The sequence below is a fragment of the Tilletiopsis washingtonensis genome (genome assembly GCF_003144115.1).
Source record: "Tilletiopsis washingtonensis strain MCA 4186 unplaced genomic scaffold FA09scaffold_10, whole genome shotgun sequence".
NCBI lineage: Eukaryota > Fungi > Basidiomycota > Exobasidiomycetes > Entylomatales > Tilletiopsis > Tilletiopsis washingtonensis.
Window position 1 is genome coordinate 691881 of NW_020312007.1, and position 22987 is coordinate 714867.

The following is a 22987-nucleotide window of genomic DNA, read 5'->3' on the forward strand; positions in this document are numbered from 1 at the left end:
GCGGATGCCACGGAGCTGCGCTTCCCCGCGCTAGCGCAGCAAGATGCGCCGCGAGCACGTTCCACCCTCGAGCTTCTTCCTGTCGAGTTCTGGCGCAAGCATTTCTCGTCCCAACCACCACAAGCAATCATCTCTCAAGATCAGCCCGGCGCCGCTGCATGCGCCTGACGGCTTCTCTGCGTCTACGCACATTCCGACGCCTTGCTGTGCGCGCAACGGGCCGCCTGCCCGCGCGCTCCCTCGCCTTCGCCCGCCGCGCGGTGCCGCCTTCGCCGCTGCACAGCCAGCCTCCGCTGCGCCGCACGCTTCACGTCGCCATGCCGCTACTCGCTCTCTCCGACACACGTCAGGTGCAGGGCGACGTCGCCGCACGCCGCAGCGCCGCTATCGTCGAGCGCTTCGCCGAAAGCGGCATCGCAACCAAGCGGCCGCTGCTGCTCGACGTCGTGCAGGCGCTGCTGCTCGCTGCGCTCGCGCAGCCGGCCGAGATCCCGCAGCAGGTGCGCTTCATCGCCGAGCTGCTGCCGGAACTGCAGCGCTGCGACGCCGAGTACTTCTGCGAGGCCGAGGAGCCTGCGTATCAGCAGCCCGGGCGCGCAGAGACCGAGGGCGCTGGCGACGCTCTGCGCGCTCTGTTCTTTCAGGCGCTCGGCCGCGATCTACTGCGCGCGTGCGTGCCGACTTCGACGCCGGAACCGCTCGGAGACGGCGACGCATCTTCCTCTACGCACTTCCTGCCGGCGCTTGCTCACTCGCTGCTGGCCGCTGAGCTTCTGCGCAGCGACGAGCTGCGCGACGAGGCCTGGCGCGTCGTCGATTCGCTGCTTGCGCGCTGCCTCTTCACGTCGACGCCGCACGCCGCCAGCCTCGTCGCTCTACCGGCGCTCCTCTCGTCGCTCGACACGCTGCGTGCGCATCTCGAGCCGACTGGCTCTGCGCGCGGCAAAGGCAGGAACTACGTCTGGTACGACGACGCTTTCAGCTCGCCCTCCGCGACATGGGGCTTCGACGAGGTCTGCGCTGCGTTCACCGCCGGCCCTCCGAAGGCAGTACTCCCACGCGCCGGCACGGACTCGCTCTCCGACGGTCTGCTGCAGCAGTACACAGCTGCAATCTCGCGCGTCGAGGCCGCAGAGCAAACCGATCGCAGCGTCGCTCAGATGCTAGAGGACTACCGCTTTATCTGCGAGGGCAGCGAGACGCTGGCCAGCATGCGCGGCGGTCTGGACCAGCTCGAGGCCCGCGCCGGCAGCATCACGTCGCTCTTGCAGAAGAAGCGCCGGCAGCTCAACGGTGCGACGACGGCGGAACAGGCGGACGCGATCGCTTCACTTTGCGACGAGCTCGACGCCCTCGAGGGCAAGCTGCGTGCATTGGAATAATCATACAGAGTAGAAGTACATCTGGCCGGCATCGGCCGTGCAATCGATACAGTAGAGTAGGGAGCCAGGCCCGCGCAACGAGAGACTTGCTAGCGCAAGACTCGTGCCAAGGCGGCCCGGAAGCCCGGACGGAAGCGGTCGAGGGCCGGCGTAGGAGCAGCCGGCTTGACGGGCGGGGCCAAGATCGGGTCGGTCCTCGTCTTGCCGCCGGAGCCCTGCAGCTGGATCGGCGAGTACGCATCAACGTCGCCTGCGGCCCATCGGCACGTCTCGCGCATCTCTGCGACAGCGCGGCGCCGCGCCGCCGCCTCGAGCTCGCTCAGGTCGCGGCGCAGCTCATCAAGCGGGACTGCGCCTCCTTGCGGGACTCCTGGCGCGGGCTTGCTCGCGCTGCTGGGCGTAATAATGGGTGGCGCCCAGGCCACGCTGACATCGGACGTGCCGCTGCCGATGATGCGCGCGAGACTGTGCAGCCATGCGAAGAGCTGCTCGACGAGGTTGTCCTTCGCGGAGAGCGAGTGCAGGACGCCGTACCATGCAGGCACGGCATCGTCCAGCAGCGTCGCGATGGTAGAGACGCTGCGCCAGGGCTCTTGAACGCGGGAGCGCAGGCCGGAGAGCACGTCAAGGAGTCGCGAGAGGAACTCGCGCAGATCCTCCACGACGCTGGCAAGCGGCAGACAGCGATGCACACGGCGCAGCGTGTGCATGAGAGGCTCGAGCAGCGTCTCGACCATGCGCTTGATCTCGGGCATCTGCAGCGTCTCGCGCACCAGCGTGGCGTCGCGTCGCAGCGAGAGCAGCCGCAGGGCGCGCTGCATGTCGTAGATGAGGCGGACGTCGACATTTGCCTTGAGCTTGGCTGCCACCTCCTTGTCTGCAGCAGAATGTCAGTCACGCTCGGCTCTGCGCATCTCATCGCTACTGACCGCTCGGCAACGTCTCGACGAACTCGCGGTGCGCACGCGTGGCCTTGACGATGCGCTGCACGCCCTCGGGGGTCAGCCTTGGGCTGTCCGAGCCGCGCGCAATGGCAGCGACGAGCGGAATGCACGCCATTTCGGCACTCTGCCGGACGAGCCGCTTCTGCGCGTCCTGCATCTGCACGAAGTTCTCGATCTTGCGCATGATCGTCGAGCCAAATCTGCGCTTAAGATCAGCCAGCTCGGCCTGCATGCCGGCCAGCCCGCCATCTTCGAGCAGCACGGCGAGTAGGCGGCCGACAAAGTCGCCGCCGGCAATCGCACTGCGCACTCGTTGCAGCATGATGCCTCCGGGCTGATCCATCGCTTGCGAGAGGCTGCGCCAGGGGAAGGCGTGGAAGAGATCCTGCGCGCGCTGCAGGTTCTTGCCGGACTCGCTGCCCGACACGAAAACGCCGAAGAGACCATGCGACAGGCGCAGATTTGCCAGGGAGACGGCCCGCTGATACGCCAGCGGCAGAGCGGAGAATGTGCTGCTATCTTGAATTGCAGCGTACGCGCGCAGGAGCTCGTCTGCGTTAAGATCAGGTCAGCAAGCGTGCAGGAGGACCACACTGCCTGTACCCACCTCCGTCAGTGCAGGCGCGCCATAAGGTCTCGAGCTCATCGTGCAGCTCGAGCGCCTCTGCTGCAGCTCCGGCTGCGACAGCTTCGCGATCCGCGCGCTTGGTCTCGTCAATGGCTCTCCGAACCTCGGCATCGGCTCGCGTCCCTGGCCGCATCTCCTTGTCCGTGAGGCTGCCCACCGACAAGAAGGCTTGCGTCTCGGAGCCATGACCTGCACCCCGGACAGCGAGAGCATCGCGCAGCCAGGCCCGCAGATGGTGGCGCCGGAGCTCGTGATGAGCTGTTGCAGCACCAGAGGAGCTTTCCTCGGGCCTCGCGCCGATGGGTGAGGTGCCGCGTGACGAGACCCGCCGCCCAGCGAAGATGCGTGAACGGCGCGGCGGCTTCTCGCCTGAAGCAAACTGCTCAAAGGTCCGGACTGAGGCAAGCCCGGGCGAGAGAGGCATCGAGTCGGGCGAGCCAGCTCCGTACGGGTCGGTGCGTCCGCGCGGCAGTCCTCGCTCGCTGGCTGTGAGGGACACTTGACTTGTGTTGGCTCCTGGAAATTCTTGTGCAGGTGCAGGCGAGAGGGCCAGGCCGCTCCCTGTCGAGTCACTGCTTCGCGAGCGCTTGGGCTGGGGCCTCGAGCCGCCGTAACGCGGCGGGCGGGTGCCCGATGAGACGTCCATGTTGATGCTCGAGCGAGAGCTCTGGATCGAGCTCGTCTTTTCCATACCTGCGCTGCGCGGCGAGAGTATGCTTTGCATCGAGGCGACCGAAGAGCGGCGCTGGCTCTCGAGTGCCGCATTGCCGGTGAGAGGCCCGAGTGAGCCTGCGTCGGCAGCGTCCATGCCAGAGCCACGCCAGCGCGGAGGCAGCGGACGCACGCGCGCTTTGGGGCCCAGCTCTGCAGCGAGGCTCCGGGCGAACTGGAAGAAGTCCTCCTCGCTGCGCAGCACATACACGATGGGAAACCCGTAGCGCCGCACCGACAGCAAGAATTCGCAGTCGGTGCCGGATCGGGCGCGCAGCGAGATGATGTCCACTTCCATGCCGCCCTGCTTGAGCTGTGAGACTTGCAGTCGGTGAGCGACGTACGCGCTCGGCGGCATGACTGCTATCAGCTCCGGTGCTCGGGGCCAGGGCACTGCAGCGACCTGAGCAGCAGACTTGCGCGACAGGCCTTTTCTCAGCACCGCGGTGATGTACTTGACAAGCAGTGCGGAGATTGCGCGGCTGACGACGTTCAGGGTGGACTTTGCGCTGTAGTCGGAGCCGTCGCCCTCGCCGTGCCGGTCGACAGGCTCGCTGAGCGACAAGTCCTGGCGCTTGCGGAGCAGAGGTAGCACGCCCTCTGTGACGAACCTGTGGACGTCTGGCGCGCCGGCCGAGGCCGGCGAGAAGAGAGGACAGGTGGAGAGCGCTCGGGCGAGAAGGAAATGGATGATCGGCAGGCGTGGACGCGGCAGTGCGGCGAAGGCAGGCCGCTTCTTGAAAATTGCGAGCTCGTCACGGCCCAGGGCTGCGGGCTTCGATGGCGCCGAGATGCCATCAAGTAGCCATGCACGATCGAGCTCCCAGCGCAGCTGCCTGGCCACCATCTCGCGCACAAAACAATAGAGCTGCGCGGGCGCGAGCTCGGCTTTGCGCAGCCAAGTGTAAGTCGCTGGTGCGACGGCATGGAACTGCGGCGGCTCGGGTAGCTCCGCCGCCGCCATTGCGAGAGAGGATGCCTCGGATGCTGCCTTGATCGAGTCTGCAATGGACACTGGGGCCGTCGACTCAGTCGCAGTCGAGTCCGTGGTGGCCGAGCGTGAGTGAGATGTGGCCTCAAAATAGGAGGTCCGTTGTGCTGCATGTCCCCGCGGCGTGTCAACCTCGTCGGCGGGGGTCTGCGTGCGTGCTTCACACAGCGACAAGGCAAGCAGTTGCGCAGCAGGAGGCCCGGCAGCGTCCGTCGAGTCACTGAAGGGTGAGGGTGCTTCGTCTATGCTCGAGTGCCGCGAATGCGCATCCAAGTACTCCGACGACTCGCGAGGAGGGTGTGCGCTCTCATCGGCAGACGTCGATGCGCCATTTAGCTGCAGCGCCGGTGGAGCTTCAGCTTGCGGCGTGGACAGCGGCGAGACCGCATCGGCGGCAGCATCGGGAACCCATGTGAAGGCACCTGGGAAGCTCGGCTGTCGCCGACGATTGAGTGCCCGCTCAGCGGCTGATGACGGGGGTTGGCCCAAGGCGAAGGTCGAGGGCGGACCGGCAGCGAAGTTAGCTGCAGGCGCCGGCTTGTCGACACGTGGCGCGCCTTCCATCGGCGTTGCAGGATCTTCTGGCTCTGCTTCTTGCAGAGCCCACGCGGGAGGAGCTGGGCTGAGCTCAGTCGTCGCGTCTCCGAACTCATCTCTTCGCCGTTCCTCGACACGCTGCTCCAGCCAGTGCTCGTCGAAGTTGAGCGCGTCTTCCTCCTCTTCCTCGTCGCTGTCCGCTCTGATGCTTTCGTCGTCGACAAGACTGGGCTGCAGCGAGTGTATGCGCTCGCGGCTCGGCCGCGCGGAGCCGTCGTAGACAAAGTGCGGCGTGCGCTCGACGCCAGGCAGGTCCTTGAAGAAGATGGGCGACGGCGGCCCGCGTCCTTGCACGGCGCTCACCGACGGCAGCTCGCGCAAGGCTCTCTGTGCCGCAGGCTCCTCGGCTGAGCCAGCAGAGCTCCATTCCTGGACCGAATCCATCACGCTGGGCGGCGGCGAGGTGACAGCGTCGGGCGTTGCTGGCGTCACATGACTCAGAGTCGACGCATCGAGGCTGTGCCGCTGAGCGTCCCGTGCCTCTCGCTTATTGATGCGTCGCAGCCGGCTCAGGATGCCCGTGCCGGTGGGCCGCCGCCGCGCCTTTGCTGGCACCGGTGGCGGCGACGTCGCCGGAGAGCTCGGCCCCGCCGACTCGGAGCCTAGAGACAGGCCGAGGGCCTCTGGAACTGGCCGTTGTGGCGACTGTAGTGGCGGCATGCTGGCGCGACGAAGCGAGCGAGAGCGTGCCAGCGACGGAGCAGCTGCGCCAGAGAGCGGCTCAGGATCCTCGTCGTCGGCGATGGCACGCGCAGCTTGCGCCCAGAAGATGGCCGGCTCGACGCCGAAGATGGTGGCCGATGGTCCGGGCGTCGGCGAGCGCTGCTCCTCGTCCGAGTCGCCGTCGACCGAGCCGAACCAGGACATACGGCCCAGCACCGCCGGCGAGACGGGCGACGAGGCGCTGCGCTGCGACGCAGCACGGACAGGCCCGCCAGGACGCGCGGCCGTCGTGCTGATCGGCGGCGGCGCCGCCGGCGCGGTGATGTATGCCTCGGCGCTGGACGACATGGTGCTCTGCGGCGGTCACACGCACGGCGGTGCCGGACAAAAGGCCGCGACGGCCCAGCAGCGGAGAGGGCCGAGGCAGCAGGGAGAGAGGAGAGAGACGAGGGTGGAGCAGGTCGCTGCCGGTGCCTCACCGCGAGACGAAGGGCGTGCACTGCTGGGAACCACGGCGGGAACGCGGGTATATGGCGGGTCTGGACGGGAGGAGGGAGGAGACGGGAGAGGAGAAGTGCAGAGCGTGTCCAGCTTCTGGGCGCTGCCGGGTTGCGGGCGCCATGGGCCGCGCCCCGATGCTGGCTGTGCTGCCCGGCGCGGCGGCTCGCGGCTCCGCATGCCGGTTCGAGGCAACGTCGATCCCTCGACCCAGCGTCAGACTCTCGCCTCGCTCGCGTGCTGAACATCGAAGGCCGGCAGCTGCCTCTGCATTAGACAGCATCACCCTCGACATACAGAGGCGAGCATGCCTGCCTCTCGGCGGGCAGCTCTCTCAAGGCGAGGCGAAAGTTTGCGAGGAGCGAGCGTGTCTCACCGAAGGCGTGCGAGCGCGGCGCGGCATGCGCCGTCATCGTGCGGCAGCTGCCGCGCCGCGCGCGCGTGGGCGATCCGGGGTGCCGTCGGCAGAGAGGAGCGCGGACATGCAGATGCACGGGGCAGGCAGGCATGCCGCACGCTGCTCACCTCCTCCATCTCCACGCCGCTGTCTCGCGTCCAGCACCGTCGTCTTGCGTCGCCCTCGTTCTTCTCAGCCGGCTGTGCAGCTCGGCGCTTGTTGTGCCACTCGCCTGCTCGCGCTCTCACGCATCGTCCGGGCGCGCGCCGCTTCTGCAGCGCCCGGCGCCCGTCGCACACTCCTCGCAGCTCGTGGTCCGCTTGCCCGACGGTTCTGCGCATCGCCACGCTCCGAAGCGCCACCACACGCCTGTAGTATGGCCGATCCGCGGCATGACCCGCCGCTGGCGCTGGCGGCGCCCAGCGCGCCCGCGGCCGCACGGCCAGCGTCCACGGCGGCGGCATATGGCTCCGTCAAGTCGCGCTTCGTCAGCCAGGATGCCATCGGCGAGGCACGCGCTCGTGAGTCGTGTGCTGGAAGAATGCGTACCTGGGGCTCAATGCTAGGCTCCGCTTCCAGGCAAGGAGCAGGAGCTGCAGGAGGCCTACGCGCGCATCGGCCAGGAGCCTCCCAAGGCGCCCGAGGACGAGGTGTACGACCCGCGCACGCTGTACGAGGTGGGTGCCGACGAAGACGCACATCGCTTGCTGTGCGATGCGGATGCTGATATGTGGATGCCGTCTGCAGCGCCTGCAAGCGAACAAGGATGCCAAGCAGGAGGCGTTCGACGAGAAGATGAAGCTCTCGAACCAGTTCCGCGGCATCGACCAGGAAGAGTCGGTCTTCCTGGCCGACGTGCAGGCGCAGAAGCAGCGCGAGGAGCGCGCCAAGCGCAACGAGGAGCTCGAGGAGCTGAACCGCTTCAGGAAGTGAGTGCCGCTGCTGGAAGAGGACCCTCGGCCGCTCACGCGCGCCGGTCTCGCCTGCAGGGCTGCTCAGAGGAGCTCGCCTCCTCCTCCGCTCGTGCAGGGGCTTGCAGGCTCGCCGCCAGCGGCCAGCGGCTCGTCAGGCCCAGCATCCGCTCGAGCCGCCGCTGCAGCTCCTGCTGGCGCTTCCGCCGCTGCTGCGAAGAAGGGCAAGCGGAAGCGCGAGGGCCTGCTGGGCGTCGTTCGCAAGAAGCCCGCCCCTGCGCCAGCCGCCTCGGCCTCGTCGGCGGCAAGCAGCGCCGCGACGACGAGCGGCGGCGCGGCAGCTGTACCGCAAGCAGCCGCTTCGTCCGACGGCCAGGCAGAAGGGGATAAGAAAGGGTGAATGTATTATATGCGATCAGGCGCGTGCACATGCGACAGGCCATAGCTCATCGAGCCGGCGCGCCGCGCCCGGTGCGGCTGAGGCCCCTCCCAGCCCGTCCATCGCCGCGCCTCGCCCAGCCACCCTCCGGCACCCGCTGCCTTACCGCTCAGCACCCGCGTCTTGCCAGCTGCCGCTGCCGCCGCTGCCGCTGCCCTCCGCATCGGGCGCGCTGGGGTCGGACAGCAGGTCCGCTGTCTTTTCGTTGCCTTCCTGCGCGCTGGCAAGCGCCTCCGCCGTGGCGGGCGTCGGCTGCTCGTCGCCGATGGTGAAGCGCTCGTCTGCGTCGTCCGGCTCGTCGCGGTACCCCTGCGGGTTTGCGCCGCGGCGCACGAGCTTGTCCTCCTCGCCCTCGTCCTCTTCGTCGGTCGCCTCGCCAAAAGCATCGTAGAGCTCCTTTGCGCGGCGTCCGCCGCGGCCGCCACCGCGCGTTCCAGAGCCGGCGCGTCCGGGCAGCGCAGACATGGCCAGGTCGTCGTCCTCTCCCGGCACGAACTCGTACGCGGCGGCATCGCCAATGCGGCGGGCGCGAGCGCGGCGCCGCCGCAGCAGGAAGAAAGTGCCGAGCGACGCCGCGAAGATGATGACGATGCCCGTCGCGACGAAGAGCCACGTCGAGCTCTTGAGGCCGGAGATATAGCCCGTGTCCGCCTCGGGCGTCGGAGTCTGCGGGGAAGCAAGCAGCACAGGTCAGCACAGGGCGGTAGGCACGTGTCCGCTGCCAGACGCACAAGAGTAGGGCGGCTGTGGGTAAAGTCGGCGCTCGTCTCTCCCGGCTTGCTGCCGTGGTCCTCCGGAAGATGGTCGGTGGGCTTGGGGCGCTGGCTCGACACGAGCTCCGGCTGGTACACCGTCGTGGTGCTCGGCGCGGCAGGCAGAGTCTCGTGGTACTCGACGGAGTCTTCCGGGAAGTTCCAGACCTTGGCCTTGGACGCGTCCATCGTCTCGCCCCACAGCGTCATCGACCACGCCCAGAAGTTGCCCGTCTGCTTGGGGTTCGCGCGGTCGAAGACCTCCATCGTCCAGGTGCCGACGGGGTCCTCGCCCCAGTGTTTCAGCGACATGAAGCCCCAGCCGACGAAGCCGGTGCGCGCGTCGTCGTAGCGGCGCGGGCGCGCCAGTACACTGCGCGTGCCGTGCGGACTCGTGAGCTCGACGTCAACGTCGCCGCGGCGCTCGTGCGTGATCCAGACGCGGGCCGTAACGTGCTCGATCGACTCGAGATTCTGCTCCGCGAGCCAGTCCTTCGTCACTGTGAACGTGCTCTTGACGCCCTCGAGGCCGATGAGCGTGTCGTCGCGCGCAATGCTGATGTTCGGGCTGGCGGCCCATGCCTGCGGCTTGACGAGCACGTGCCGCTTCGCCTCCTCGACGAACTGATATGCGTCGATGACGCCGTAGCCGAACTTGTGGTTGTAGTGCCTGCCCGCCTGCGTCTGCTGCCAGTCCTTGTCGTCCGGCGCGACCATGACGGCGGACTTGACGGCGATGTGCTGCATATCGCGCCACGTGAGGTCCGGCCGCGTGGCCAGCGCCAGCGCCACCACGCCGGCGACCAGCGGCGCGGCAGCACTCGTGCCGCCGTGGTGCGTCGTGCAGCGGTTCACGCCGTTCCAGGCGACGTCGGTCGTGTGGATGTGGTCGCCCGAGCCGCTGCTCCAGCCGCTGGCGATGTTGGCTGCGCACATCTCCGAGTAGTACGGGTGCAGGCCCTCGCGATCGACGGCCGCAATCGTCATGCTGTAGATGGAGTTCGTGTAGCCGTCGAAGTTGCACTGGTCGTCCGACGCTCCGCCGTTGCCGCCGGCGAACACAAAGATGCTGCCCTTGCCGCCGCGCCCGTTCTGGATGCCGTTGAGCATGGCCTTGGCGATCAGGCCCTTGGGCGCGTCCATGCTGCGTCCGTCGTCCGGCGGACCCCAGGAGCAGCTGTACACGTGGTTCTCCTGGTAGCGGTAGTTGAGCGCCGCGGCCTCGTCTACGTCCGAGATCGGGCCCGAGAGAATGCGCACGCCGGCCACGTGCGCCTCATACGCCACGCCCACGCCGCACACGTCGTTCTTCACAGCCGCAATCTCGCCGGCGCAGCGCGTGCCGTGCTGGTCGTCGGAGTGGCGCGGCTCGGGCAGTGCAGTATGCGTGTTGAAGTCGTACGAGCCGGCCTCGAACTGCGCGAGCGGGTAAGTACCTCGACGCACGTCCAGCCTCGTGGCAGACTCACGAAGTTGTCCTTGAGGTCCGGGCTCTTGAAGTCCAGCCCGTCGTCGATGAGGCACACGTTGACGCCCTTGCCTCGCTGGCCCGAGGACCACACGTCCGAGATGTTGAGGTCGTTGGTGCCGATGCGGTCGTTGGCGAGATGCCACTGCTCCGCAAAGATGGGGTCGCGGATGTCGTGCGTGCCCATCATCTGTGCCGCCTTGGCCGAGGGAATCGGCGGCGGCCGCGGCAGCGGGTCCGGGTATGGATGCGGCGCCGGGCCCGGCACCGGTGCGCGCATCTCGGGGTAGAGATGGCGCATCGTCGGCGGGTCGTAGATGATGTCGCGCTTGTGCCGGCGGCGCAGCTCCTGCCGCTCGACGCTGCGGATCGCCTCGGCGGCGGAGAGGGTGCGCGGCGAGAACGCGGCCGTGCCGGCTGGCGCAAAGCGCGCGTGCGAGAGGCTGTGCCAGCGTTTCATGACAGCATCCTGGTGCAACGGCACGTCGGCGAAACGCTCCGGCTGGCGCGCCTGCAGAGCGGCTTCATCGTCTGTCGCGCGGACGAGCGGCTTGGGGCTGCGCACGAGCCAGTGGTCGCGCAGCTCGCCGACGCGCTCGACGAACTCGGCGCCGAGCGCCTCGGCGACATCGCGCGGATCCGTCCATGCCGAGTGCGACGCCCGGATCTCGACGGCGTAGTAGTGGTGCGAGTCGTAGCTGCGGCGCGCGGGCAGGTGGTAGGCGGGCGCGGCGCCGACGGCGGCGCGCGCTGCCAGCTGAGCGAGCTCGCGGCTGTCAGGCTGCGCCGGCGACGCGGCCGCGGCGAGCAGCGGCGCGGCAAGCGCAGCGAGCGCGACGAAGCGCAGCAGGGGCGAGAGCATGCTGGCGGGCGCCGGCGGCGAGCGGCCCGGGCGGCGGTGTGGTCGCGTGGGTGGTCTGGGCGTGCAATCGTCGGCGGGGCGGGGCGGGCGCAAGTGTGGGCAGTCCGGGCGCGTGAGGCAGGTGTGGGACGTGGAAGCCGAGCAAGGGATAGCCGGAGGTCTGCTGCCGGAGGTGCGGGCTTGGTGGTGTGAGGAAGAGGAAGAAGAAGTGAGAGTGGGCGATGCGGCGTGTCTTGTGCTGCGCCGCCCTACCTCGCTTGCCTGCCACGCGCGCCAGCAGGTGCTGCACGCGCGCGCGCCTCTCGCTCTGCGCACAGACGCGCGCGCATCCCGGCGGCGTGCCCGATGATGGCGACACGCCTCCTCGCAGCAGCCTCTCAGCGTCAGACGTCGGCGAGGCACGCACCGAGCAGCTGCTCCTCCGACGAGCACCCCTCGCTGCTCCCTGCACGTGCGCCGCGCCTCCCTTATTCCAGCTCGCCGGCGGCGGCGTGCGGTGGGCGCAGCGCACTTTAGCGCATGGCGCCGGAGCCGCCGCTGCGCCGCGCACGCGGTGTTGCACCGCATCTCGCCGCCTGCTGCTGCGCCGCGCCTGCCGCCCGCGAAGCTCTTCAGCTTAGGAGGCAAGCCTCTCTGTGCACCTCCTTTCGTCGGCAGGGCCAACGTGCCGAGAGATAGGCCACGTTCAGAGAGAGATACGCGCTCCCCTGAGATCAGGCGGGTGGAGCCTGTTTCCGACTGCTCGGAGCCGAGAGATCGGCTCGTCCAGACGAAAAGAACGGAGCCGGGAGTCGGGCGAGAGCGGAAGCATGACTCGGCTGGCGTTGCGGCCGCTCGCCGCTTCTCTGCCTGGCAGCCGCTTCCCAACGGGCGGAAGAGGGCGTGGAGAGGAGCAGCTGTGTTCCGAGTGAATACTGCGCTGTACTGCTCGCGCATCGTTGGATGTCGGCGGCAAGGAGGGCGAGCGAGCGATCTGCGGCGGTGAGATAAGATCAAGCGGCCGGCGGCCGGCGCGCCGCGGCGGCGGGCGAAATTCGCGAAGGACGGCGTCGGGCTGGGACGGCGCGGACGTCCCGCACCACCACCACCCCCGCGCCCCTCGCTACACTATTCTAGCATGTCGGCACCCGAAGACTTCACCAAGCGCAAGCTGTGGGGCGGCCGCTTCACCGGCACCACCGACCCGATCGTGAGTCTGCCCGTGGCCTGCGGCGAGCGGCAGGCAGGCTGCTGATGGGCGCCGCCGCAGATGCACGCCTACAACGAGTCGCTCTCCTACGACAAGCGCATGTGGGCGCAGGACATTCGCGGCTCGCAGGCCTACGCCCGCGCGCTTGTCGGCTGCGGCATCCTCACCGAGCAGGAGCGCGACGAGATCGTCGCCGGCCTCGAGGCCGTGGGCAAGGAGTGGGCCAGCGGCTCCTTCCGCGCCGAGCCCGACGACGAGGACATCCACACGGCCAACGAGCGCCGCCTCAAGGAGCTCATCGGCGCCGTCGCTGGCAAGCTGCACACGGGCCGCAGCCGCAACGACCAGGTGGCGACGGACATGCGCCTCTGGCTCATCGACGAGGCGCACACGCTCGAGACGCTCCTCACCGAGCTCATCGCCGTGATGGTGAAGCGGGCGCGCGCCGAGGTCGGCGCCCTGATGCCCGGCTACACGCACCTGCAGCGCGCCCAGCCCATCCGCTGGTCGCACCTGCTGCTCTCGCACGCCTCGTACCTCAGCGCCGACCTGGCGCGCCTGCGTGCGCTGCACCCGCGCATCTCCGTGCTGCCGCTCGGCTCGGGCCCGCTGGCAGGCAACCCCTTCTCGCCCGACCGCGTCGCCCTCGCGCGCGACCTGGGCTTCCAGAGCGTCGGCCCGAACAGCATGTACAACGTCAGCGACCGCGACTTTGTCGCCGAGACGCTCATGTGGGCCTCGCTCACCGCCGTGCACCTGAGCAAGATCGCCGAGGACTTCATCATCTACTCGACGGCCGAGTTTGGCTTCCTCACGCTGAGCGATGCGTACAGGTGAGTTGCGCGGCTTGGAGCAAGAGGAGGAGTCACGGGCGGAAGGGGTTGTATCGGGGCAGCTGACTGACGCCAATGTTCGTGCAGCACTGGCTCGTCGATCATGCCGCAGAAGAAGAACCCCGACAGCCTGGAGCTGCTGCGCGGCAAGTCGGGCCGCATCTTTGGCCAGGTGCGTGGCTAGCGTAGTCTGCGGCCGGACGGGGTGCTGACGCGCCGAGGCAGATGGCAGGCTTCATGATGACGCTCAAGGGCATTCCGTCGACGTACAACAAGGATCTGCAGGAGGACAAGGAGCCGCTCTTTGACGCGGTCGACACGATCGGCCGCAGTCTGCAGATTGCGACGGGCGTGATCAGCACCATGACGGTGAGTGCCACGCGCTGCACGGAGCCTGGCACAGCTGCTCAGACGGAGTCCCCGCGCAGATCAACGAGGAGAAGATGCGGGCCGCTCTCACGCCCGACATGCTTGCCACGGACCTGGCCGAGTACCTCGTGCGCAAGGGCGTGAGTTGTGCACCGGCAGCGCTGCACTGCCGCCCGGCCTCTGACTTCGGCGCGCACAGATCCCCTTCCGCGAGACGCACCACATCTCCGGCTCGGCCGTCCGCCTTTCCGAGGAGAAGGGCGTGCCGCTGTCGAAGCTCTCGCTCGAGGAGCTCAAGAGCCTCAGCCCCGCATTCGAGCAGGACGCGGAGCGCGTCTGGATCTTCGAGGAGAGCGTGGAGCGCCGCGACGCCATCGGCGGCACGAGCAAGCGCGCCGTGCTGGAGCAGTGCGACACGCTCGAGAAGGCGCTGAGCTCATGAACGTCGCAGCCAATGCACAAAGTGAAATCTGGACCCAGCGACGCCGGGCCGGCGGAGTGCGCACACACAGCTCTCTCATTTCTTGCCGTACGCACGGCCGAAGCCGCCGTTCTGCCGGAGTGTGCTGCCCAGTGCGCCGCCCATCTTCCTGCGGTGCTGCCAGTCGTCGTGCTTGACGTTGTTCGCCAGCAGCCGGTCCTTGCGGTGTCCGATCTCGACCGGCACGACATCCTCAGACGCCTTCTTGAGGCGGCACGGCCGCGAGCCAATGTACTTGCCTGGAGCACAGCGGGTCAGCGATGCTGTGATGGCCCGGCGCAGCGCGCGGCAGCGCGCTTGAGCCGCCTGGCACAGGATCAGGCTCTCGCCTGCATCGCTGAGAGCGAAGAGGGCGCCTCCACACGAGCAACGCTCTGCTGCGAGCGACTCACCATCCATCTCCTTCCACGCCTTTAGGAAGTCCTCAGGATCGCCAAAAGCGACGAAGCCGTAGCCGCGCGACTTGGCGTCTGTCTTCTTGCGCACCACGCGCGCCTTGGAGAAGGACGGGTACTTCTGGAACGCCGCGGTCAGGACAGCGTCTGAGACGTCGTTGCCCAGATCGCCTACGAAGAGGCGCTTGTGCGCTGGGTGCAGGCATGGCCGTCAGCCGTGAAGCACATGCCCAGCTGCGTGCCCGCAGTATATTCGGTGCTGCGGCCGGCTTGCACTCACTGGGGTTCCACTCGAGCAGCGTCTGGTCCTCATACAGCTTGCCGACGGCCTTGCGCAGCACCGTTGTGCGCTTCTCGCCGCGCTTCAGGTTGCCGGCGAGGGCATTGCCCTCGGCATCCTTGGGTCCGAGCTGCTTCTTGGCCTTATTGGCGGCCGCCGTGGCGGCGCTGATCGGTGCGCCGCCTGTGCCGCCACCTGGCGCACCAGGCGCGCTGCCATACGCCGAGGCCTGCGCCGAGGCCTGCGCGGCAAAGTCGGGGTCGTACGTCGGCTGCGCGACGGGCGGGTGCGCAGCGTAGTAGGCGTCGTAGTCAAAGGCCCAGCCGTTCGAGTGTGGGTCCCAGTAGCTGTGGCGCGGGCGTCAGTGGCACGGACGGAGCTGCGCAGCAGTGCGACGCACTAGAAGGGCGCGTACGGGTCGGCGCTGGCGCTCGACGGGCCAGCAGCAGACATGCTGGCAGTGGCGCGTGCCGGATTGGCCGGGCGTGTGGGGACGGCGGGCAGAGACGAAGCTATGTAGCGATGTGCGCGCGAATGCGGTGCGAGGGCGCGGGAGGGCAGGCAGGGACAGGCGGTGGTGGTGGAAGGAGAAGAAGCGGCGGCTGGCCGCTGCGCGCAGGCCCAGCCGCTGTGGCGCGCCGTGCGGCAGCAGGTGGCCCTCTCCCTTGGCGCGCCGCGCGCCTTGCCCCTCTCCACTTCGAGCTGACACCTCGTGGCGCGTGCCTCCTGCCTTCCGCACACCAGCAAGCATCGCCGCACGCGGCGTCAGAACCATTCTGCAGCCTGCTGCTTTGCACGTACCGCTGCCGGCGCCATGAAGGAGACGCTGCTCGACGCCAACTTCCCCCGCGACGCCGAGGGCCGCACATACCATGTGCGTCAGGGACGACCGGGCGCGCCTAGAGCGAGGCATGCCCCGAGCATGGCATGCCGCTCCGCCAGCGCTGATGCTCGCCCACCCTGCTGCAGGTCGGCACCAAGCCAGGCGAGATGGCCAACCGCATCGTGCGTTGGAGAGTCCGGACATTGTGCCTCATGCCCGCTCACCGCCTGCCCCATGCAGATCACCGTCGGCGACCACGCCCGCGCTCGTCGCATCGCTGCGCACTTCGACGGTGGCGCCCCGCTGTGGCAGCGCGAGTCGGGCCGCAAGTTTGTGAGCGCCGCGACGGCCGTCTGGGACCTCGCGCATGCCGGCTCACGCTCCACAAGCTCACGCTCACAGGCACGTACCGTGGCACACCGCTGACGGTCATCTCCATCGGCATGGGCTTCAGCGTCAGTCGCAGCAGGGCCGCGCTCGTTCTTGCAACAGCTCAATGATGCCTCGCACCCAGCTTGTCGACTTCTTTGTGCGCGAGACGCGGGCGGTCGTGCATGGCGAGCTCATCATCGTGCGCCTCGGCTCCGTGAGTGAGGACCCGCCCCATGGGCCACTCCAGGTGCTGACTGCCGCGCTCTCGGCAACGCACAAGTGTGGCTCGCTCGCAGCCGAGGCGCCCATCGGATCTGTCGTGGTGCCCAAGACCAGCGTGGGCATCACGCGGAACTATGACGCCTTCCACTCGGATGCAGCAGCCGACGAGGAGCCTTACCACATTACGCGGCCCGTGAGCGTGACGGGAGTAGAGCGCCTGGTCTGCCGACTGACAGCACTACTGCCAGCTCGACTGCGACGCAGACGTGCACGACGCGCTGCTCGCTGCTCTGCAGAGCTCGCGCCCAGCAGCCACCGGAGCGCTGTTCGGAGGAGAACAGCCGAGCGTGGTCGGACAGGTTGTCAACGCGAGCACAGACAGGTCAGCACAGCCAGGCCCCGAGCATTGCGCAGTGGACTGAAGAGCGCGCCAGCTTCTACTCGTCGCAGGGCCGGAGCGGCACCTTCTTCGACGACCGCAACAGCGACCTCATCGACAAAGTCATCGGCAAGGGCGTGCAGACCTTTGAGATGGAGGTGGGCGAGGCACGGCGCTGCGTCTGGCCATTGTCGTCTGGCTCACCGGCGCCGTCTCCCATAGACCTTTGTGATCAACCACCTGGCCCGGGCGAACAACGTGGCAAGCGCCGACACGAGCCGTCGCATCCGTGTCGGTGCGGCACAGATGGTGTGCGTGTCGAGCGCGCCGTCACCGTGCAACATAACTGAGCACCGCCCGCAGCTTTGCCAACCGAGTCACCGCCGGCTTCATCACGCCCAGCGAGGTCGAGTGTCTCGAAGGCTGGGCCGGGCGAGCCGTGTGCGAAGCGCTCGTCGGCCTCTCCATTGCAGCAGAGGTGAGCAACGCGCACATCGAGCGTGCTTCTGGCTCTCAACCACCGTCCGCCTTCGCAGAACCTGCAGCCCGAGGGTGTCTGGATACGCTGAGTGCGGTGAGCGCTCGCTCGGCTGGCCCGGCGGCGTGGCACTTCACCCTCGCGAGGGGCGGCGTTCGACGACTCTGCGCACAACCAAGCGATCTGCAATGACATCGGCGGTAGAAGCGCCCGCTGGCCACTGCTCAATCACTTCTTTGATTGAGCGCCGTCTAGTCTGCCGAGCAGCACGCCCGTGCATGCGACCAGAGCCTGCTGCTCGCTCGGCTCGGCGAATGCGCCGCCAGCCCAGCGAATAAGCCCGTCGGGGCCCACGAGGTACGTGTATCCGACGTGCTTGTTGTGCAGGCCGATGGCCTCGCGCTGCAGGTCCATCGACTGCGCGCAGAGCATGTACGTCTCTGCCAGCGGCGGGGCGATCTTCTGGCGCAGCGAACTCAGGAACATGCGCACGAGCACGCTCTTGAGGCGGTTCTCTTGCAAGTTGATCTGCAAGTGGGGGCATCAGCACTGCCGGCGCACTCTCCCCCATGCCAGCGCGCACCTGGACCAGCTGAAACGCGGGGTGTGACCCGTGCGCCTCAAACGCCGCCGTGTAGAAGCTCTTCGTGTGTTCCTAGAATCTCGGCATGAGCAGCTGCTGGGCGCCTGCTCGTGTGCACGCGCCGGTCACGCACCTCAGAGACGGCACTTGTCAGGATCGCGACGATGCTGACCTTGCCCGGTAGCAGCTGGGCCGTGTCGATCTCCTTGCCGTCGGCGAGACGCGTGCCCGACATGAGCGGGAAGTACAGCGATCGCTGTGGCCGCAGTCAGCACGAGCGCCTGCTTGCAATGCACGAGACGCCAGCATCACGCACATCGTCTCTGATCAGCGTTCCCGGCGCACGCCATGTCTTGCCGCCGTGCGAGCGCAGCTTGTGGAAGTCGTGGAAGTAGCCCTGCGTCGCTTCCTTGACGCTGGCAACGGGAGATTTCAGGGGGCGCTCAATAGTGCGGGCCCAGCACAGCGCTCACATGTTCTGGCGCACCTGCAACCGCCTGTCGCGATCCAGAGCCCTGCTGCGCACCTCGGACCAGGTGAGCTTGCGGTTGGAAGGACGCTCCGGCACGCCGAGCGGGTGCGAGAGAAAGGGCAGCGGCTGGAGGTTGGCCGCGGCTGCGGCGGTAGACGTCGACTGCGAGAAGTCAGGCTTGGGCGCCTGCGCCTGCGCTGGAGCTGGCGCTGCAGAGGAAGAGGAGGAGGCAGCGGCGGAGGAGGCGGACGCCTTGCCGAGCGAGCTCTCGCCCGAGCTCGGCGCGGGCGAGTGCGGTGGTGTCTCGTCGCGCGGCGTGGAGTATAGGCGCTGCTGCCGTGCGAGCGCGGCCCCTGCAGGCACACGGCATGCGCTGCGGGCTGCGCTGGTGAGATGCTGCATGGTCGAAGGGGCGGAGGCAAGCGAGGATGGCGTCGGGAGAGAAGGCGGCGCTGTGCGAACAAAACCGCAGCCGGCCGGAAGGCGCATGGCGGGCGCGGCCAGAGCAGTGCCGCGGATTTCGCGGCCGCGCCCGGCCAGCAGCCGCCTAGCACGCGGCGCCGCTCGTTGCGTTGCAACGACCACAAGCCGTCCGTCCGCCGCCACGCAAGCTCGCCGAGGCGCCCGCGCGATGCCCGCAGTCGACCTCTACCCCGTGCCGCTGGGCCTCGCGGCGCTCCTGGCCTCGCACGGCCTGCGCCGCGGCTCGCTCGCGCCGTCGGGGGCCGCTGCCGCGTTTGCGGTCGGCTACGCTACGCTCGCATGCCCGACGCCGGCCTTTGGCTCCATGCTGCTGGCCTTCTACCTGGCAGGCAGCCGTGCCACGCGCATCAAGGCCGAGGTGAAGGCCACGCTCGAGCTCGAGGCCGGCGACGAGCGCCCGAGCCGCGACCATGCCAAGCAGCCCGCACACAAGGCGCAGGCCGGTGGACAGCGCGATGCCACGCAAGTGCTCTGCAACTCGCTCTTCGGCGCCGCTGCGGCGTGCACGTATCGCGTTCTCTTCTCCGGCGCACCCGCAGCCACATCGCAGCTGGCGCACACGCTTCGCAGCATCGTGGCGTCGCTGGGTGGACCTCGCGCCGGGCCCGAGCTGCACGCCCAGACACTTCTGCTGCTCGCACTGGGCCACTTTGCCGTGAGCCTGTGATAGGCCGCAGAGCGCGGCCACACCATGCTAACACTCTGTCGCGTGCAGTGCTGCACGGGCGACACGCTGGCATCTGAGCTAGGCATCCTCTCTCGCTCGCGCCCACGGCTGGTCACGACGGGCCAGACCGTGAGTCTCGTGTCTGCTCCGCCTGACCTGCGATTGCTCACACGTAAGCCGGCCTAGGTCCCTCCCGGCACGAATGGTGGCGTCTCACTGCTCGGCGTAGCGTGTTCCATCGGCGGCGGCGCCCTCATGGGACTCGTCTGTGGCGCCGCACTGTACGCGTCTGACACTGCCATGGCGCCGTCCAAAGCCCTCTCGCTGCTCCTGATCGGCGCCGCTGCTGGCGGCACTGGCAGCATGGTGGGTCGCACCGTACCTCACGCTGCTGACGACGCGCTGACGTCCACGATAGATCGACTCGCTGCTCGGCGCCACACTGCAGAGAACGTGGTACAGCGAGACGCGGCGGCAAGTCCTGGTCGGGCGGCGCCCTCCGCCGCCGAGCAGCGAGTGGCGCGTGGTCACAGGATACGACGTGTGCAGCAACAGCGCCGTGAGGAGCGCCTGCGGAAGCATCGGACGAGGCGCCTAGCTGACCCCTCCGCCGAGCAGGTCAACCTCATCTCCTCGCTCGCGACTGCAGTGCTGACTGCGCGCCTGGGCAATGCCGTCCTCGCCAATTGATGGATTGCTCTGTCTTGAGGCCCGGTTTGTGGCTCACAGCGCTAAGCCACCGAGCGCCGCCTGCGGCTGAGCTCCAGGTCGATGGCAGCCATGGCGCGGACGAAGGACTCTCGGTCGAGATATTGCTCGTGCGCGGACGAGACAGCAGCGTCCCACACCTGCGAGAGGAATGCCAATGGAAGACGGGAGCGCCGCCACAGTCTCGCGACCCTCCGTGCGCCGAGCCTGGCCTGGGCTGCACCGGCGCCGATTCCGTCATTCATCATCGAGGCGGGCGGTGCGGTGCCGCGTGGCCCGTCTCGAGCTCGCGCTTTGCGCGATGCGTCCCGGCGCACCTCGTTGTCGTACAATGCTTCGTAGCGCTTGCGGGCGCCTGGCTCTGGCGCACAGGACTTTGGCCCCACGCCGTGCGGATTGAGCGCAGAACGGACAGCTGCGACGCGGGACGCAGTCTCGAAGTGTCGCGGAGGAGGGACCGTGCTGCTCGTCGACGTGGGCGGGACGCTGCGTTGCGGAGACTGGGCACGTGCGGAAGCTATGGCGCCTGAGGACCGCTCTCGGACCCGCCGAGGAGGCGGAATGTTGGCTCTGCCTGGCGACATGGGGCTCGCAGCGCCGGAAGCCTGTGGCGGCGGCACGATGAGGCCCGTGTCTGGCTCCTCGGCACTCCGCATCCCTGTAGCACGGGATGCCGCCGCACTGCGTTCGCTCGTGGCGTGCAGGTTCGAATCGGAGAGGCGCGAGTGAGAGCGCTGCCGGGCTGCAACACCCATGCCAGCCGGCCTTGGCGGCGCGGGCGGAGGCGAAGAGTGTGACTGCAAGGACGCGCCACCTGTCTCGGCCGACGCAGCTGCGGGCCTGGTGCCCGACATGCCGCGCAGACGAGACGACGGCGCAGGCGCTCTGACCTTGTAAGGCGAGACGACAGGCGCGTCCTGCGCTTCAGACGGATCGGACTGACTGCGACTGGGCAGGGCAGGAGCCCGGCGCGGCTTTTGCTCCCGGTCACGTCTGTCGTCATCGTCTTGCGTCGGCTTGCGCGGCGGCAGCGAGGGAGGCGCATTTGCCATCGATGGAAGCCTCGCAGAATCGACACTCACCGCCGCGCCATGCTGCGACCGGGCGGGCAGGTGCGACTGCCCTGCCTGCGCTGCCGTGGGCGAGAATGCGTCTGCGAGGCTCTTCGGCGACCTGCCCTCGCTCGGACGCTGGGGACGAGGCGGCGCAAGAGACTGCGATGCAGACTTTGTGAATGGGCCTGTCAGGAGATGGGCCGGAGCAGAGCTGGGCTGCAGTGCGTCGTCTGCCTTGAGAGAGACGGCCGTGCCCGGGTCGCGCGCGAAGCTTGATGTGGCGTCGGCGCTGAAGCCTGCCCGGGAGGAAGCTGCGTCGACGCGAGCGTCTCTCGTGTGTGACGAAGAGCTACCTGCAGCAGGGGTCGTGGCACGGGGCGACGGTGCGAGCGACAAGGAGCTCTCTGCGCTGCCGCGCCGATCTGGCGGAGCGCCGTACAGAGCGATGATGCTCTTGACGCCCAGCCTTGGACTGCTTGTTGCACTGCGTGCTGGGCCTACAGACGTGCTAGACGCAGTGCTGCTGCTGCGACTGCGGGTCGCCTGGCCCCTCGCAGCGGCTGCAGCACTCAGCTCGTTGAGACTCGCGCCGCTCTCGCTTTTGCGCAGCTGCGAGCGTGATCCGACACTCAGAAGAGAGGAAGATGACTGGCTCGCGGCCGAGCTGCTGCGCCCGTTGCCGAGGTAAGGCGCGTAAGGTGCATACGGAAGAGTCGAGGGTCGGTCCTTCGCCGCCGCGGCAGAGGTCGGCACGCCGAACTCGGACACGCCTGCCGAGGACGGGCCGGCGCGAGCCCACGGTAGCGATGCTGTGCGCGCGATCTCGTCATGAGGGGGCGCCGCCTTGCCCCCGCCCTGCCGGGCAGCAGGCGGCGGTGGCCGTGCAGCTGGCGCACTGAGCACACCGCCGCCAAAGGCAGCGATCCGTGCCCGAACATCGATCGGCTGTGCCGCCTCGTCGTTGGCAGACATGCCAAGGCGCGGCGCGAGGTGGCCGGCGAGTGGCCGAGCTCGGGCAGCGGCAGCCGCGAAGGGCAAGACAGAACGGGCGACGCAGGCGGAAGTGAGGCGAGAAGCGCGACAGCGGGGCTTCAGGCGACGCTGCAGAAGGAACGGGTGTGGTGGAGAGGAGGAAAGAAGCATGGGTCGAGCGCGGCGGAGTGTGGAGGCCCCGCGCACTGGCAGGGGGGCCGCGGCGCGGCGTTTCTATTCACTGAATACAACGCGCGTTTGCATTCCGCGGCGAGGTTGTTGTAGTGGCGCGGCGCGCCTCTCGCGCCGCGCCTGCCACATCTACGCACGCGTGTCCGCACCGCCCTCTCTCTGTGACAAGGCTGCTACAGGTCCCCAGCGCCTCGAACACCGCCAACTGCGCTTTGAGCACTGCTCTATCACCTGATAGCGCTCTTGTCACCAGCAAGCATCGGGTGAAGCCAGTGTGGCACTGGCGCTTCGCAAAGGCGTCCATGTGTGGCCTGAAGGCGCTCCCGATGCCAATGTGGCGCAGCCGCACCGCTGAAGCTACGGCGTCCCTGGGTTGCGGCAGCAGGGGTATCCGGGACTGCTGTCGCGGACGCAATGGCCTCAGTCCGCGCCCTCTGCCCTTGCCCGGTCGTGCCGGCATGGCAGACCCTGCGGTCACGCTTGTACACTACGTCGGCACGTGGTATCTGCCCCCGGCATCGCTGCAGGGTGCATCTCTAGGCGCGGCTGTTCACTCCGCTGCACTGCTTCCAGGAAGCACGAGCAAGGCGCTCGTGCCTGGAGCGCGCATCACCGGGCGTACGGCATCCGCGCGTGGCGCGAAAACGACGTCGCGCGTGGCTGACGGCGCATAATGGCGGCGCGATCAAGACGCGATCCGTGTGCCTTTTCTGCCCGCAGCTGCATGCTGCACAGGCACGACTGTTTTCATACGCGCGCGTCACGCTTGCTCTACAGCTAGACAGCGCATC

The 22987-nt window shown here is 68.2% G+C and overlaps 10 protein-coding genes across 10 annotated transcripts; 5 read left to right on the forward strand and 5 right to left on the reverse strand.

Annotated features, from left to right (window-relative positions):
• Positions 1-99: 99 nt before the first annotated feature.
• On the forward strand, positions 100-1694 carry FA09DRAFT_329932 (hypothetical protein). The gene has a single exon (XM_025742395.1). The coding sequence runs from the start codon at positions 159-161 to the stop codon at positions 1380-1382; it is 1224 nt and encodes a 407-aa protein (XP_025598615.1). The 5' UTR covers positions 100-158; the 3' UTR covers positions 1383-1694.
• On the reverse strand, positions 1285-6481 carry FA09DRAFT_329933 (hypothetical protein). Its single transcript, XM_025742396.1, has 3 exons — positions 2934-6481; positions 2312-2878; positions 1285-2259 (listed from the first exon to the last, which is right to left on the reverse strand). The coding sequence occupies exons 1-3, from the start codon at positions 6262-6264 to the stop codon at positions 1472-1474; spliced, it is 4686 nt and encodes a 1561-aa protein (XP_025598616.1). The 5' UTR covers positions 6265-6481; the 3' UTR covers positions 1285-1471.
• A 798-nt stretch (positions 6482-7279) lies between these two features.
• Positions 7280-7915, forward strand: FA09DRAFT_329934 (hypothetical protein). The gene has a single exon (XM_025742397.1). It carries the CDS (start codon positions 7526-7528, stop codon positions 7742-7744), a length of 219 nt encoding a protein of 72 aa, XP_025598617.1. The 5' UTR covers positions 7280-7525; the 3' UTR covers positions 7745-7915.
• Positions 7916-8113: 198 nt separating this feature from the next.
• FA09DRAFT_346043 (hypothetical protein) lies at positions 8114-11448 on the reverse strand. Its single transcript, XM_025744727.1, has 3 exons — positions 10383-11448; positions 8893-10329; positions 8114-8827 (listed from the first exon to the last, which is right to left on the reverse strand). The coding sequence occupies exons 1-3, from the start codon at positions 11241-11243 to the stop codon at positions 8264-8266; spliced, it is 2862 nt and encodes a 953-aa protein (XP_025598618.1). The 5' UTR covers positions 11244-11448; the 3' UTR covers positions 8114-8263.
• Positions 11449-12123: 675 nt separating this feature from the next.
• On the forward strand, positions 12124-14076 carry FA09DRAFT_343311 (putative ARG4-arginosuccinate lyase; the record flags this gene model as incomplete). Its single annotated transcript, XM_025744591.1, has 6 exons — positions 12124-12432; positions 12493-13265; positions 13353-13437; positions 13491-13634; positions 13694-13774; positions 13834-14076. Exons 1-6 carry the CDS (start codon positions 12361-12363, stop codon positions 14074-14076), a joined length of 1398 nt encoding a protein of 465 aa, XP_025598619.1. The 5' UTR covers positions 12124-12360.
• Positions 14077-14151: 75 nt separating this feature from the next.
• On the reverse strand, positions 14152-15243 carry FA09DRAFT_297294 (RNA-binding domain-containing protein; the record flags this gene model as incomplete). The annotated part of the gene is made up of 4 exons (XM_025740201.1): positions 14152-14354; positions 14508-14702; positions 14791-15137; positions 15191-15243. The coding sequence occupies 4 exons, from the start codon at positions 15241-15243 to the stop codon at positions 14152-14154; spliced, it is 798 nt and encodes a 265-aa protein (XP_025598620.1).
• A 239-nt stretch (positions 15244-15482) lies between these two features.
• FA09DRAFT_329937 (purine and uridine phosphorylase) lies at positions 15483-17516 on the forward strand. The gene is made up of 11 exons (XM_025742398.1): positions 15483-15664; positions 15760-15795; positions 15854-15946; positions 16003-16068; positions 16128-16199; positions 16266-16400; positions 16456-16589; positions 16642-16744; positions 16809-16897; positions 16950-17064; positions 17123-17516. The coding sequence occupies exons 1-11, from the start codon at positions 15605-15607 to the stop codon at positions 17153-17155; spliced, it is 936 nt and encodes a 311-aa protein (XP_025598621.1). The 5' UTR covers positions 15483-15604; the 3' UTR covers positions 17156-17516.
• Positions 17293-18521, reverse strand: FA09DRAFT_297088 (hypothetical protein; the record flags this gene model as incomplete). Its single annotated transcript, XM_025740192.1, has 5 exons — positions 17293-17592; positions 17648-17719; positions 17781-17903; positions 17964-18063; positions 18121-18521. The coding sequence occupies 5 exons, from the start codon at positions 18519-18521 to the stop codon at positions 17293-17295; spliced, it is 996 nt and encodes a 331-aa protein (XP_025598622.1).
• A 229-nt stretch (positions 18522-18750) lies between these two features.
• Positions 18751-19959, forward strand: FA09DRAFT_297298 (hypothetical protein; the record flags this gene model as incomplete). The annotated part of the gene is made up of 5 exons (XM_025740202.1): positions 18751-19257; positions 19318-19398; positions 19456-19635; positions 19688-19828; positions 19888-19959. The coding sequence occupies 5 exons, from the start codon at positions 18751-18753 to the stop codon at positions 19957-19959; spliced, it is 981 nt and encodes a 326-aa protein (XP_025598623.1).
• FA09DRAFT_26503 (hypothetical protein) lies at positions 19662-22154 on the reverse strand. The gene has a single exon (XM_025739760.1). The coding sequence runs from the start codon at positions 22002-22004 to the stop codon at positions 20001-20003; it is 2004 nt and encodes a 667-aa protein (XP_025598624.1). The 5' UTR covers positions 22005-22154; the 3' UTR covers positions 19662-20000.
• Positions 22155-22987: the final 833 nt, after the last annotated feature.